Source organism: Nicotiana attenuata, unplaced genomic scaffold (genome assembly GCF_001879085.1).
Source record: "Nicotiana attenuata strain UT unplaced genomic scaffold, NIATTr2, whole genome shotgun sequence".
Classification (NCBI taxonomy): Eukaryota; Viridiplantae; Streptophyta; class Magnoliopsida; order Solanales; family Solanaceae; genus Nicotiana; species Nicotiana attenuata.
In genome coordinates this window covers 7,199-23,934 of record NW_017674071.1, presented here as the reverse complement: position 1 = coordinate 23,934, position 16,736 = coordinate 7,199, and the positions used below count along the sequence as shown (strand labels likewise).

At 36.4% G+C, this 16,736-nt stretch overlaps 2 protein-coding genes across 2 annotated transcripts; both read left to right on the top strand.

Annotated features, from left to right (window-relative positions):
* The first annotated feature begins 3,473 nt into the window (after window positions 1-3,473).
* Window positions 3,474-5,753, top strand: LOC109217931 (pectinesterase-like). The gene is made up of 2 exons (XM_019382229.1): window positions 3,474-4,486; window positions 4,975-5,753. Exons 1-2 carry the CDS (start codon window positions 3,547-3,549, stop codon window positions 5,673-5,675), a joined length of 1,641 nt encoding a protein of 546 aa, XP_019237774.1. The 5' UTR covers window positions 3,474-3,546; the 3' UTR covers window positions 5,676-5,753.
* Window positions 5,754-7,973: 2,220 nt separating this feature from the next.
* LOC109217930 lies at window positions 7,974-9,276 on the top strand. The gene is made up of 2 exons (XM_019382228.1): window positions 7,974-8,194; window positions 8,815-9,276. The coding sequence occupies exons 1-2, from the start codon at window positions 8,108-8,110 to the stop codon at window positions 9,172-9,174; spliced, it is 447 nt and encodes a 148-aa protein (XP_019237773.1). The 5' UTR covers window positions 7,974-8,107; the 3' UTR covers window positions 9,175-9,276.
* Window positions 9,277-16,736: the final 7,460 nt, after the last annotated feature.

The following is a 16,736-nucleotide window of genomic DNA, read 5'->3' as shown; positions in this document are numbered from 1 at the left end:
TGACCTTAGCCCTGTCGGGGTTGCCTCGATTAGAGTGGAGAGGGACTCCTTGACATCCTACCAGCAGAGTTATTTCTTATATGAAGGCTCGGCATATGGTCGAAAAGGGGTGTCTAGCTTATTTGGCTTATGTCTACGATTATAGTGCGAAGGTTCCTTCTTTGGATTCAGTACTAGTTGTTCGTGAGTTTTTAGAGGTGTTTTCTGCAGATCTACCGGGGATGCCACCCGATAGAGATATTGACTTCAGTATTGATTTGGCTCCGGGCACTCAGCCCATTTCTGTTCCACCATACCATATGGCCCCACCAGAGTTGAAAGAATTGAAGGTGCAATTAAGATTTGCTGGGTAAGGGCTTTATTAGACCTAGTGTCTCGCCCTGGGGTGCGCCCGTGTTGTTTGTGAAGAAGAAGGATTGGATCGATGAGGATGTGCATAGATTATCGATAGTTGAACAAAGTCACCATCAAGAACAAGTATCCATTGCCAAGGATTGACGACTTATTTGATCAGCTTCAAGGTGACAAGGTGTTTTAAAAGATTGATTTGAGGTCTGGCTATCATCAGTTGAGGATTAGGGCATTCGATGTCCCTAAGACATCTTTTCGGACTTGGTATAGGCATTATGAGTTTCTAGTAATGTCATTTAGGATAACAAACGCCCCAGCAGCATTTATGGATTTGATGAACCGGGTGTTCAAGCCCTATTTGGATTCCTTTGTGATTGTGCTTATTGATGATATTTTGATCTACTCCCACAATCGAGAGTAGTATCAGCAGCATCTTCGAATTGTTCTTCAGACTCTGAGAGACAGCCAATTATATGCTAAGTTTTCAAAATGCGAGTTTTAGTTGAGCTTAGTCGCTTTTTGTGTCACGTTGTATAGGCAGAGAGCTATGAGTGGTCCTTGGAGCGAGGTAAGTATTGTGTCTAACCTTGACTTGAGGGAAATAGGAACCCTCGGACTAAGTGTTATGTGATTCTCATGTGAGCGGCGTATATGCGAGGTGACGAGTGCTTATACGCTGCCGAATTATCTATTTCTCCCCGATTTACCGTTTTTCCTTAATTGTTTCCTTTCCTATCTTAACTGTTATATGTTCTAAATGCTTTCCATGCTTAACTGCTACATGTTAGTCAATATCTTCTCCTGCTAATTATGTTAGTTCTTTTCATAGTTTCACGAATCCCTGATATTTGCTTAACTTGACTTGTGTGCACCTTCTAATTGTAAATTGCTGGATTGGTCTCGCCGTGTAGTGTCACTTATGTAGATTATATATTGTGCAAGGTTTCCTTTGGTTCAGTTTGGTATTTATCGATTCTAAAGGCTTTGTAGTTTGAATTGTTGATTTGACTATGTACAGTGAATGTTTAGTACTGATATGGTGGGATCGAGTTGCACGCCGCAGCAGGTGTAATAAGGGTGTACTGATATGGTGGAATAAGAGTGAATTCATATTGCACGTGAGATTGGGTTGCACGCCGCAACAAGTGGAATAAGGGTGGATTGATATGGTGAAATAAGGGTGAATTATGATTCTGATATTGACATTTGGTGGGATCGGGTTGCGCGCCGCAATATATTTATATTATTTACTGTTGTTTATATTGTTACGGTGAAATAAGGGAAGATATGTGTTGTCTGGTGGGATCGGGTTGCGCGCCGCAACAATCTATATGTTTACATTACTTGAGCTGTGTTGGCTTCCGTTATTTGTTTGAACTGTTAAGAGATTGGTGATTCTGGCCAGTGCTGGTTTATTCTTGAGGCTGTGATTATTATTTCAGTTGGCTGTTTAAATTCTGTTCTCTATTCCTATTTCCTGTCATTTTTATATACTGCGTACAGGTTATAGTGTAGGTGACCCGCCTTAGCCTCGTCACTACTTCGTCGCGGTTAGGCTCGGCACTTACCAATATATAGGGTCGGTTGTACTGATACTACACACTGCACACTGTGCAGATTTTGGAGTCGATCCCAGCGGCGGTTATTAGCGTGCCCGGATTGGACATCGGCTGAGACTTGAGGTACAACTGTTCAGCACCCGCAGCTCCTGGAGTCCCCATCCTCTTTCTTTTTAGCTGTATAACTTCATTCAGACAGCTTTGTACTTATTTCAGACCTTTATATGTATTACTTTAGAAGCTCGTTCACTCGTGACACCGGGTTCAGGGATTTGTAATTGGTATTGACTGGTTTAGTTTCCGCAAGTTTTTCTTAGAATATTTCAATTGTGTCAATTCTTTATTATATTATCATTTAAACTATTAAAAGAAGTAAATGGTTCTAACGTTGGCTTGCCTAGCAAGTGAAATGTTAGGCGCCAACACGGTCCCCACGGTGAGAATTTCGGGTCGTGACAAAATTCGCAGAAGATTAGTAAAAAAAAGACGAATATATTTTAAATATGAAGAATATGTTTGCAAATATGTTATGAACTATGGAAATTAAGATTTTAGATAGACTAAAGGACGAAAGAAATATTGGAACCGCAGTCTGCACAATGAAGAAGGGTAGATTTTGTATAGACTATCTTAACAACTTTCTTATATTCAAAATGGTTGGGGTTGGAGGAGCCGATTTAGCTTCCAACAGTTCAAATCTTAAAAGATCTGGAAATTTTTTTATGAATGTGTTCTGACCTCTTGGAAGGGAAGTTTCTCAACACTTAAAAAAGGAATTGGAAACTGGAAACTCAGTTTCAAAAGAGCCTTATTAATGAAATCTTAAAAATGGAGAAAGACCAGGTTCTAGTTGTAGTGGTTTACTCTTCAAAATTCTGAAAAGAAAATAATTACAGTTAGTTAAATCCAGAGTAAATGATTTCTATTATTAGCACTTGTCACTATCCATCTCGCTCTATTTAAGCTCGTCTCAATTCAATATTTAAGAAAAATTAGGTTCTCTATATTTTTTATTGGAAATAAGTTACTAACAAGACCAAAAGACTCCTATTGACCAATGGAAAAATTAGGTTGATGATTTCCCATTTTGCCTTTTAAGTATAGTCTTAATTCACGGTATTTTTCTCTATGCTTTCAATATTATGTATTCTTCATGGAAAAGAGAAGAATTCCTTTTTAATCTAATTAAAATTGACCAAAATACTCGACTTTGAGTTAAAAAGGGAAAAGATTGTAGTACACAATACCAACAAAATAGCATAGGACAAAGACTTTTTGGAACCAAAAAAAAAAAGTAAAGAAAATATGAATAGAGTTTGTGGCAGACGAAAAAAACAATTGATTAGGCCAAGAAAAAGAGAGAATAGAACAGGAAAATTACATGTAATACTAACATTCTACGTTAAACCTGAATTGTAGCACAACCAAGAAAACAAGGAAAACTTTCTTCCACCAATATTTTGGGATCATTTCACATCCTCAAATTCTCAAACAGAAAACTACCAATAATGTCATTCATTTCACTATAAATAGATGCTTTCATTTTTGCAAAATCTCAAGCCAAAGGGGATCAACAGCGTCTTAAATAATTAACCCCAAAAAATCTTTTTAAGTTCAAATAAAAGAGATAAAAATAATGGGGGTGAAGAAACTAGCTATTGCTAGTGTTGCTTCAATTCTTCTAGTGGCTTGTGTGGTGGCAGCAGCCATCTCATTTACCAAGAGGAATGAAGATAATTCATCCAATTCTACTGATTCTCATCTTTCAACTTCTACCAAGTCTGTCCAAGCTATTTGTCAACCCACTGATTACAAAGAAACTTGTGAAAAAAGTCTTGCCAATGCTAAAAACATCAACGATCCAAAAGAACTCATTAAAGTGGCGTTTAACGCCACAATCAACGATCTCTCTGACGTTATAAAAAATTCCGCTTCGTTGATTGATGAAGCTAAAAAAGATCCAAGGACAAAAGAAGCATTACAAACGTGCCAAGGTCTTCTTGATGTTGCAATTGATGATCTTACGAGGTCTTTTGAAAAATTTGACAAATTTGAGGTCAGTAAAATCAAGGATTATACCGATGACCTAAAAACGTGGCTCAGTAGCGCCATTACTTATCAAGAAACATGTTTGGATGCTTTTGAGAACACGACTGGTGATACTGGTGAGAAAATGAAAAAACTCTTGAAAAATGCAGGAGAACTCACGAGCAATGGTTTAGCTATGGTTTCGAGTTTTGGTGAAATTGTAGCCAACTTGAATATCCCTGGTGTAAACCGAAGATTATTAGACACCCATGAAAGGATGCTCTCCGATTCCCTTACGCCAAATGTTGTAGTTGCAATTGATGGAAGTGGACAATATAAGAGTATAAATGAGGCACTTAATGCTGTGCCTAAAACGAATACTCAAAAATATGTCATTTTTATTAAGGCTGGTGTATACAATGAGCATGTTGAAATTCCAAGGAAAATGAACAACATTGTATTTATTGGTGAAGGCCCAACCAAGACTAAAATTACTGGTAGCTTGAACTATGCTGATGGCACTGGCACTTTTAAAACCGCCACATTTGGTAAGTCTGTTTCGTTCATATTACTCCCTCTATTTCAATTTATATGAAACATTTTCCTTTCAAAACGCTCTAAAAAGTTTAGCATTGTCCCCACATCCGGCCACAAAGTTTCACATTTTCTTCAAATGTTAGTAAACATGATGTATGAGTCAAACTACAACAACAACAACAATCAAGTGTAATCCCATAAGTGGGGTCTGGGGAGGATAGGGTGAATGCAGTCTTACCCCACCCAGGAAGGGCATAGAGACTGTACGCATGAGTCAAACGAACATATTGAATTCTTTATTCTGTCAAATACCATCACATAAAAAGTTTAACATTGTTCCTACACCTGGTCACAAAATTTCACATTGTCTTCAAATGTTTGTAAATATGATGTACATGTAGGTCAAATTAAGTATTGAACTCTGTGTTCAATCCATCATATAAGACAGGACGATAAGGACAGATATTTGTTCATGCTTGACATTTTCTATTTCATGCAGCTGTCAATGGAGATTATTTCATGGCTAAAGATATCGGATTCGAGAACACAGCAGGACCAATGAAGCACCAAGCCGTAGCACTTCGTGTCTCAGGAGACATGGCCATTTTCCACAACTGCCAAATCGATGGTTATCAAGACACACTATACGTCCACTCCTATCGCCAATTCTTCCGCGATTGCACCATTACAGGAACCATAGATTTCATCTTTGGTGATGCTGCAGCCGTGTTCCAAAACTGCAAAATGATAGTAAGAAGACCAATGGATAAGCAAGGTTGCATGGTAACAGCACAAGGTAGAAAAGATCATCGCGGAGTTGGTGGAATAGTCCTGCAAAATTGTCAAATTCAGGCCGAACAAGCATTTCTTGCTGCTCAACCACCAATTAAAGCATATTTAGGACGACCATGGAAAGAATTTTCAAGAACAATAATTATGCAATCTGAAATTGATGGGTTTATTGCACCAGAAGGATGGTCACCTTGGAATGGTACTTTTGCACTTGATACTTTGTTTTATGCAGAATATCAAAATAGAGGTCCAGGATCAATTACATATAGTAGGGTTAATTGGAAAGGTTACCAAAAGACAATTGCACCTCAGGTTGCTGCACAATTTACTCCTGGTGTGTTTATTACGGGTGATGAATGGGTTAAGTTGAGTGGTGTTCCATATGAACCTGGCATGATTAGGGTTTAATTTAATTCTATCTTGGATATGACTTGTAATATTTATGAAAAATTTCTTCTCCAATAAATTATTCATTTTATTGGACTATTGGACTATTTTTTTAGTAGAGTTTTAACTTTTATATATGTTCTTTTACACTATCATATTACCTAAAATATTAATGCGGGTAAAAGTTCATAAATTGCAATTTTGGTAGACATATCGACAAACTTCCGAAAAGAAAAGGAAAAAAAGTTAACTTATAGGCAAACTTTTGAAACTTCTGCCTCACTTTGATTTTGAACTCAGTTACAATTATTATTGTAAAATTAACTTGAGGTCACTATAAAAATCATAATTTGGATCCACCTAGCTCGCCCTAATTCTAAATCCAATTATTGTTTAAAGATAGAAGCTTTTAAATTTGGACGGCAAAAACTTCAGAATCTAGGGAAATTGGGTCATGAAAATTAATAAGTTTAGTTCCAGTAATGGATAGTGCTATTAATTCTCCCAACATATGAGCAACAAAAATGACTGAAACAAGCAACAATGTAGATGATAAGTGGGGTTAAGTTCATATGGGAACTAGTTGTACCAATAAAATCACAAAATTCATTGAATTAGAGTCTCTTAAGAAAGGACAAAAACTAATTAATATCAAGTTTACACCCTTAGAATTTAAAAAACTCCTTCCCTCTTATCTTCTTGTCTATCTTTTGATCGGATCGTCTCGCTTATTTCTAGCCTAGCTTCTTTATTAAGAGTCCTTTAAAAAGCTAAGCTCCTTCACATATTAAAATTCGCTTAACTTCATACCTCTAAACGCACGTGACTATTATGGAATAGTCACTTCTCGCTTTCCTTTTAGACTGAAAAAGGAAAACAGAAAAATAGTCAAATTTCCAGCAAACATGTCATCACCTAAGTTCTGGCTTTTATATCATTTTCTCTTTAACTCAATCACGTGAATGATCCACATATGGAAATTACAGTGAAGCTTTTGTAAGTTAACTACAAAAAGCTCTGCAATTGTCTCTCGTGAAAGTCCTCGTCAAGGAACCCAAAAACATTCAAAAATCCAATCATCCAACCACTTCCCTATATTATTATTTTTGTTTTGGCCTCTCTAATCATTTATAAGGACCATATATTTATTTTGTGCATTATTACAAATCATGTGAACCTTTGGCAGATGAGGCAGAGGCGGATCTAGGATTATAAGAACATGGGTGCACCACTAAAAAAATAAGAAAAAAAGAATTTAGCAGGAATTGAACCCTCTTCCTTTGGTTAATTAAATAACTCAACATTTATCAGGTGTACAATTTAGCCTTTTTGGAATGCAGGAGCCATCAAATAATATTAGATCAGTTCTAGAAAATATGTTCATAAGATTACATAGTTTGATAGAAAGATCATGGGTTTCATGTGCACCGTAGTTTGGGTGTAAATCCGCCCCTGAGATGAGGAACACCATTTCATACTCTTTGTATTACACAAGAAGAAAAATAAGAAAAAAGAACATTCATCTTTTTTTTCCTTCTTCTATTGTATTATGCAAATGTTAAAATGGATATACAGTTATATAAGATTAAATACGACCACATTCCATAGAAAATGCAAGTAGCACACATAAAGGCAGATAAAATAGCATAATGTCGTTTGAAATGATCTAATCATCTCTTGCTTCGACCTCCAGATTCACTAGTTTATAGCTGAAATTATAGTTATTGAATATGTTAAAATGGGACGATGTAGACCTAAGATCATGTGCAAAGAAATTGTCTTGAAAGATTTTTTTTTTTTGGGTAATGTCTTGGAAAATTACTATCTCTTAGAAACCATCTGACTTTAGCTAAAAATATGTTGGATGAAAGAAAAAAGTCCATTTAAGTGAAATAAACTAGTTGATGTTGAGTTTTAATCATCCTAGTCTTTAAGCTAGCGTTTGGCCATAGATCCCAAATTTATTTTGGAAAATCTGATTTGGGTGAAGTTTGATTTGAAGATGAAAATGTGTTTGGACATACGTTTTCAAAACATATTTTCCAACTTTATTTTGAAAAAACATGTATATAATTCCCAAGTTTTGGAATTTTGGCCCAAAATCAGCTCAATAGCTAATTTTGGGATTTGAGATTTGGCCAAAATGTGGGCAAAATTTATGGCCAAACATAAATTTTAAAAATAAATCCCAAATTTATTTTGGCTAAACGGCCTAATAATCTTATATTTTGAAAAACAAAAAGAAAGCCAAATGGACAAGAGCATTAACTAGAGTTGGCAAATACCAACGGACACTAAAGCGCCCAAAGGCGCGCTTAATTCATTTATATTCCACTTTTGACTTAGCTTTTCCTCATCTTTTCTTCAGCTTCCTTTCAGCTCTTCACTTTCCCCTTCCATTCTACAAACTTAAAAAACCTTTTCCTTCTCAAAGAGGAAAACAATATAAATCAATGTCAAACATGTCCTCCATTTTCCCCGTTGCAGTACCTCAACATTTCACTGGCAATGGCTTTGATCCTCGAATCGATTATTTTCAGGTAAATACCCTATCTTCGTCTGTAACTTTTAACGTAAACTACTGGTCTGAGTTCAAGATCAGTAGTACGAATAACGAATCAACGTTTCAACCAAAAAAAAAAAAAAAAAAAAACGAAACAACGTCTCAATTCCAAGTTAGTTGAGATTGATCAGGGCGAAGCCACGTGGACGCAAGGAGATTTAATTGAATTGTTTTATGAAAATTCATATAAATTGATGAATTCGTTTAACACAAAGGAACATTTTAATTTAGGTCACAGGTATGAATTCTATTTATGACTGTAAACATATGAATTTCCTTGAATCAAAATCAAAGTCAAGTTTAACATATTCTATATTCTATTGGGAAGAATCAGAAGAATATTATAGATATTATATTGTATCTTTTATTGTGTCTCCAAATCAAATACTTCATTTTGTTACGTTATTTCCTGTACTGATTATTTTTCCTAAACGCGAAAGTTTGTTGTTACAGTACCATTATTGCTTCATTTATTTTCTACTCTCTTTAACATAATTCTAACTAGTGATATTTATTGGTATTTCATTGGAACCGTTTTATTCCAATATTCAATATTTTGGGATAGTAATACCATTTATGAATGTGACCAAAAAACAGATTTTGCCTTCAAAAAACATCAAGAAAAATAGTCACCGGAAAAAATGGTGGAGATATGCTCTGTTCTTCTTCAAGTGGAATAAACGGAAGCCTTTAAATGAAAGTCCTAAATACAGCAATTTTCACCATCGGAATGTTGTATTAAGTGGATCAATTTCTGGGCCGGTGTACATTACAGAAAGTAGAAATGGGTCAAACACGCCTCGCCGGAAAACCCGCCGGCCGTTCTCCGGTTCACTGGCCGGAAGTTTGATTCCGAGCAAGAAAGGTGATTTGGAGATACCATACGTTAATCTTAAGGAGTTTAACTTGGACCGGCAGCAGACAACCTCAGCTACTCCCATCTACTTAGTCACATAATGAAAGTATTTCAAATTTGAAATACTAACTACTGTAAATTACTCATGTAATTTCCATTTTATGCGGCATATTGAAGGAGTTAAAAGGTTTCTTTAATCTCGATTTTTAAATATTCTTGATTAAGTATGGTGACTTGTAATATTTTTTAGGGATAATTTCACATAAGTACACTTGGGGAAAGCACTTTTCAGCCGCCTAACCCAAAAATACAGTTTTCATGCGGTAATCCCACAAATAATTTCAGCGCCTAACCCACAACTTCATCAACTACACCCAAAATCACGCCTAAATCAGATTTCACTTTTTTCTTTCATTTTTATCTTTACCCTTTTTCCATTTTCATTCTTATTTATTTTTTACTTCCCTCTGTATAGTAAACAATATCAGCAAGTTGAAGTAAAAAATAAAAATATATTCATCCTTAGAGTCTATAATTTTAGTTTTATATTTTTTTTGTAAAATTTAAAGTTTTGCAAGGGAAATTCTTATTTCACTGGAAAAAACAAAAATTTACATTATTAAACACCTTATATACATTGTTATACACACAAATATAATCATGTATAATTATGTATAATCTTGTATAATTGTGTATAATCATGTATAATTCTGTATAACTATGAGAATACCCACAAATATACATGGTTATACATGATTATACAAAGTATATATATGTATATACAACATATACATCATTCTTCCTCCCTTCAGAAGTTATTTAAAGTGAGAAGAAGAAGAAGAAAGGCTATGCGTTGGGATCGTTTCAGACTATGCTGTTAACATATGCTGGTGGTGTTGTCTTTACTGCCCTTGTCACCATCCCCAACTGGCCCGTCTATAATCGCAATCCTCTCAGTTGGTTGGACTCAAGTGAAGCTGAAAAACATCCCAAACCACTAGCTGCTAACTTCAGTTCAAAGAAAAGAAAAAGACTACAAAAGATAGATCCTGTGTGGATTGTTCAACAAAATTATTTTGTGGAAGAGGAAGATAGTGAACGGAGCAAGGAAATCTGAAGAAGAATTCGACTATTTTGCCGGAGAGAGAGAAAGAGGCAGAGAAAGAGCAAGAGATTGAAAATGAAAGAGAAAGTGGGGTGGGGAGAAAGTCTGAAAAAGAGTGTGGGCGGCGAGGGCTAATCAGTGAAAAAAAAATTTCAACAATATAGAACTGGGCCATACCGGGTAAGAAGGGAAAATATGGGCCGTATTTTGTTAGGATAGTGGGCCAAGTGACATAGAGTGTAATTTCTTCTATTTTTTATGCACGTAATTTTTAAATATATAATTTATTTAGTATATTTTTTGAAAAATCTGTATTCAAATTCACATTTAAAATCAAGCTAGCCTCACCCTCATACTTTCAAGGAGATCAAACAAAGTCATTTATGACGGTTCAACATTGTCAACTAAACTTTTGGTCCATTCTCGTGATGAGACAATGTTCAGTACCAAGGATAAAGCATTAAGGCTTTTTAATGATTTCTAAATTTGATACGGGGTATATCAAATAGTGTATCTACGGGATGACACGTTTAGGAATCACCTATGTAAGTGTGAAGTGTTAGCCGCTTCAAGGAGAACATTGTAAGGCCGGTTCTCTACGCACTTATGAAACCAGGCGGTGTTCATGGCTGAAACGAACACAACAATGAGAACCAAAGACGGTTAAGGGTTGGTTGTGTGACTTATGGTTGTCTAGGTATACACTAAAGTTCGACGGTTCAAAGATATCAAATCTACCGATTGATCGAGTATATCCGACATAAGTTCACTACGGAATGTTCAAAGGGAAACCTACTTATCCAGATGCAATTAATCCTTTCTTGCGAATCACACATTTCATGCATACTTCCGTGATATAGCCATTCCCCATTCATGTGGGGGATTGTTGGGTTTTGGATGTATTTAATTAATATATTAAATACTTAAAAGAGGGTGAATGGAAAATGGAGGGAAATGAAATTTTTGAGTGAAATTTTAAGTTTCCCCCCTTGACAAATGGGCATTGTCCCATATTGGAAGAGGAAGAGGTTTTTATGGGTATATAAGCAATTGCTCTTCTTCTAGCTCTTAAAGAGTTGAGAAGAAGGCAAGCCTCGCGCCGTCGTCGTCGTCGCTCGCTCGGCTCGGCTTCGGCTTCGGCTTCGGATTCGGATTCGGATATTAAATCCAATCCGTTTTTCTGTTTTGGTAACAGAAAAGTAACTACCCTCTTCAATCTTCCCTCTTTATTGTTGAGTAAATGGCCATTTATGTAATGGCATTTATGCTATGGGCATTTTGCATAAACAGCCATTCTGAAGAGTTGCACCTCTTCATATTTCAGCCCAACTTTGGCTATAAATACAACACTATTCTGCTCAGAATTTCACTACGATTTTTTGAGTTTTCTCTCCTTCTTCTGCATACTTTTAGCATCAAACAAAGTAAAAAAGTAAGTGTGATTTGCTACCGAACTTTGTGTTCGCTGAAACACTGGGGTTTGAAGTACCACTACACCAGTGTGTAATTCGTTCTATCCTGGGAGGAAATAATCCATAACCTTGGGTACTAGGAGGGGATTAAATTCCTTAAGGAAACACTGTGAATTCAGTAGGCTCGAATTGGTTTTATGTCATTTCTGTTTATGTTCATTTCTGTTTATATTCATTTATATTTCCAGAATTATTTTACAAATACAGTTTACTAACAAGCTTAAGGAATTTAATATATTTTCTGTATTTGTACTTACTGTTTCTGGAAGAGTAAAACCTTTGTGGTTTTGTACTCTATTAAAATCTACGTGATTTTAACGTTTGTGTCATTCTTTTACAGAAATGACTAATGAAAATAAGAACCAAGCTGTTCCAATGGTGACTGCTAATGCCTCAACAAGCCGAACGACACCGGCAGCATTGGCACCGGCGGAGAAACCCGGAAAATTTTCCGGGATTGATTTCAAGCGCTGGCAGCAAAAGATGTTCTTCTATTTGACTACTCTAAGTCTCCAGAAGTTCATCAAGGAAGATGTTCCTGTGCTGTCCGACGAAACTCCAGAAACTGAACGCTTTCTCGTGATTGAGGCGTGGAAGCATTCAGATTTTTTGTGCGAGAATTATATTCTAAGCGGGCTGGAGGATGCTTTGTATAACGTCTACAGTGGCGTGGAAACGTCAAAGGAACTGTGGACTGCGCTTGAAAAGAAATACAAAACCGAAGATGCCGGGTTGAAAAAGTTTGTTGCTGCAAAGTTTTTGGACTACAAAATGGTAGATAGCAAGTCTGTTATTACCCAAGTCCAGGAATTGCAAGTGATTATTCACGATCTCCTTGCTGAAGGTATAACTCAAATTAATATTGATGTTGAAAGTAGTAATCTTGGTATTTTTACTAATAGAAATTTCATTGAAGGTCTTGTTATCAATGAAGCATTTCAAGTAGCAGCGATGATTGAGAAGTTGCCTCCTTTGTGGAAGGACTTCAAAAACTACTTGAAACACAAACGCAAGGAGATGTCCCTTGAAGATCTCATTGTTCGGTTGAGAATCGAAGAGGACAACAAAGCTGCTGAAAAGAGAGGCCGTGGAAACTCAACAATAATGGGAGCAAATATTGTTGAAGAGAATAAAAAGAGGAAGAAGGCTTCTGGACCGAAATACAACCCAAGCAAGAAACGGTTCAGTGGAAACTGCAACAACTGTGGAAAAACTGGACACAAATCTACGGAGTGTCGTGCTCCAAAGAAAGACAAGAAGAAGGGTCAAGCAAACATGGTTGAAAAGTGTGATGATGTTGATGATTTATGTGCCATGCTTTCCGAATGCAACTTGGTGGGCAATCCTAAAGAGTGGTGGATTGATTCTGGAGCCACTCGCCATGTTTGTGCTGTTAGAGAAGCTTTTGCTTCTTATGCTCCTGTTGGACCCGATGAGACGATTTCTATGGGAAATGCTTCAAAGGCGAAGATTGAAGGATGTGGGAAGATATTTCTCAAAATGACTTCCGGCAAAGTGGTGACTTTGAACAACGTCCTTCATGTTCCCGAGATTAGGAAGAATTTAGTCTCTACTGGACTTCTTGTTAAGAATGGTTTTAAATGTGTTTTTGTTTCCGATAAGGTTGTAATAAGTAAGAATGAAATGTTTGTAGGAAAAGGTTACCTCACTGAGGGCCTTTTCAAGCTGAATGTAATGGTTGTTGAAAATAATAATAAAATTTCAGCTTCGTCTTACTTACTTGAGTCAAATGAATTATGGCATATACGTTTGGGTCATGTCAATTATAAAACCTTACGGAAAATGATTAATTTGGAAGTATTGCCCAAGTTTGAATGTGACAAATGATCAAAATGTCAAGTATGTGTGGAATCTAAGTATGTAAACATCTTATAAGTCGGTTGAAAGGAATTCAAATCCTTTAGACTTATTCACAGCAGATATTTGTGATATGAAGTCATCATCTCGCGGGTGGAAAAAGTATTTCATAACTTTTTATTGACGATAGTACTCGATATTTGCTATGTTTACTTACTTAATAGTAAAGATGAAGCAATATGACGCATTCAAAGCAATAACAAAATGAAGTTGAAACGCAACTTAATAAGAAAATCAAAATGATAAGAGAGTGATAGGGGTGGTGGAACTATGAAACTCCTTTTGAACAAATATGTTTAGAATATGGAATTATTCATCAAACAACGGCCCCTTACACGCCCCAATCTAATGGGATTGCAGAAAGAAAGAATCGTTCATTAAAGGAGATGATGAACGCATTATTGACAAGTTCTGGTTTGCCACAGAACTTGTGGGGGGAAGCCAGTTCTTACGGCTAGCCGAATACTAAATCGAGTCCCATACAAACATAATCCATTCCATATGAATAATAAAAAGGAAGGAAGCCCAACTTGAATTATTTTAAAGTGTGGGGTGTTTGGCAAAAGTGCAAGTTCCTAACCCCAAAGGGGTAAAAATAGGACCGAAAACCGTTGAATTGTGTTTTTAATAGGAATATGCGACTAATAGTAAAAGCATATCGATTTCTGGTTCAATAAAATCAGAAAATCCTGACATTCATAATAATGCGGGTTATAGAATCAGATAATGCTGAGTTCATTGAAAATATAATATATCCGTATAAAAAGGAATGTGAGTCGATTGGTGAAGGATCTAAACGACCTAGGGAAGAAACAAAGGAAGTACACTTAACCAGGAGGATCCAAGACGTAGTAAACGTCAAGAAACGTCTACTTCTTTTGGACCAGATTTTGTGACTTTCTTATGGAAAATGACCTCAAACATTTAAAGAAGCTATGTCTTCTTCGGAATCATTGTTATGGAAAGAGGCAGTCAATAGTGAGAAATAAGAATCCATACTGAACAACCATACATGGAATTGGTTGATCTTCCTCCTGGAAATAAACCGTTGGGTTCTAAAATGGATCTTTAAGAGAAAAAATGAAAGATGATGGCACTATTGACAAGTATAAGGCAAGACTTGTGGTCAAAAGGGTATATAACAAACGAGAAGGTCTTGACTATTTTGAGTACATACTCTCCCAGTTACAAGAATTACGTCCATCGACGAAGTTAGTAGCGTTAGCTGCAGTTAGGTCTTGAATCGCTCACAATGGATGTTTAAACGCTTTCTAATGGAGAATTGGAGGAAGAAATCTTACATGGAACAACCCTAGGGTTTGTGGTTTCCAGGTGAAACAAGAAAGAAGGTCTGTAGACATTTAGGTCCTTACCAGGAGGTTAAAACAAGCACGCCAAACAATGCATGCTAATTTGACCAAACAATGTTGTCAATGGGATTTTAAGATAAATGAATGTGATAAATGTGTGTACATTAAAAATGTTCCAAATCACATAGTGTTGTTTGGCTTATATGTGGATGATAGTGCTTATAACGAGTATGACATTGCCAACATAAATGCACTAGTGTATGCTAACTGCAAAAGTTTGATATGGAAAAACTTGGGAGTTTGCTGATCTAATTCTGGGAATTAAGATCCATCAAGAACTTCTCAAGGTCTAAATTGTCACAATCTGATTATAATTAAAGACAGAGTACTTGAAAATTCAAGAACTTGGGCTTTAAGTTGCAAAGAACTCCAATAGATGTGAATCTTGCAATTAGCAAAGAACAAAGGCCAGAGCATATCACAATTGGATTTATGCTCGTGTGTTGGTTGCTTTAATGTACAGATCTGAATTTTAACACGAACCAATATAAGCTTTGCGCTATCAGTAAATTGAGTCGATATACAAGCAAATCCAGGCCAAATCCTCATTGGATGGCCATGAAAAACGAGTTTTGGGGTATTCAGCTACATACCCAGGACTTTGCTTTGCACTACAATAAATATCCTGCGGCTCCATTGAGGGATTACTTGGTGATGCAATTGGGATCACCGGATCAACTGATTCCAAGTTCCACAATGGATATGTAATTCACTATTAGGTGGAGGAAGCGGTATCTTTGGAAGTCATCCAACAAACTTGTATTGTCCTGCTATAATGGAGGCTGAAGTTCATAGCTTCGATAAAGTTCCGGTGAAGAAGGCTGAATGGCTCCAGGTTGTCTTGGGAAGATATCCATTTTGCCACCGTTGGCAGACCAACTAATGCAGTACATTGTGATAGTCCAAGATGCGGCAATTGAGAAGGCTGGGAGCGTTATGTTAACGGTAAGTCCGCCATAAACGACGAATAGACATAAAACAGTTAGAGCAATTACTCTCTAGAGGAATTATCGGGCGATTGACTATGTAGTCAAGTGGATAATGTGATGGATCCACTTACAAAAGGCTTACTGAGAGGTAGTTGAGAATTCATCCAAGGGGAATGGGACTGTGGCCCAAACAAGTCATACGTGGCGGTCAACTCTAACCTAAGAAGACTGGAGATGCCAAGATCTAGGTTCAAGGAGATCAAACAAAGTCCATTTAATGACGGTTCAACATTGTCAAACCTAAACTTTTGGTCCATTCTTCGGTAAGATGAGCAAATGTTCAGTCCTAAGGATAGCATAAGGCTTTTAATGATTTCTAAATTTGATACGGGGTATATCAAATATGTATCTATGGATGAACACGTTTAGGAAATCACCTTATGTAAGTTTTGTGAAAGTTTAGCACGCTTCAAGGAGAACATTGTAGGCCAGTTCTCTACCACTTATGAAACCAGCGGTATTACATTCTGGCTGAATACGAACACAACTATAAAGAACAAAGAACGGTTAAGGGTTGGTTGTGTGACTTATGGTTGTCTAGGTATATCACTAAAGTTCGACGTTCAAAGATATCAAATGCTATGAGGCCGATTGAGTCGATGTATAATCACCACATAAGTTTGCAACTAACGGAAGTTCAAAGGGCAACCATAATTATCCAATGCAATTAATCCTGTTACTTGGAAATCACGACAGTTTTTCATGCAAATTTCGAGCTGATATAGCCTTCCAGTTCATGTGGGGATTGTTGGATTTTGGATGTATTTAATTAATATATTAATACTTAAAGCAGGGTGAATAGAAATGGAGGAAAATAAAAATTTTTGAGTGAAAATTTTAAGTTTTTCC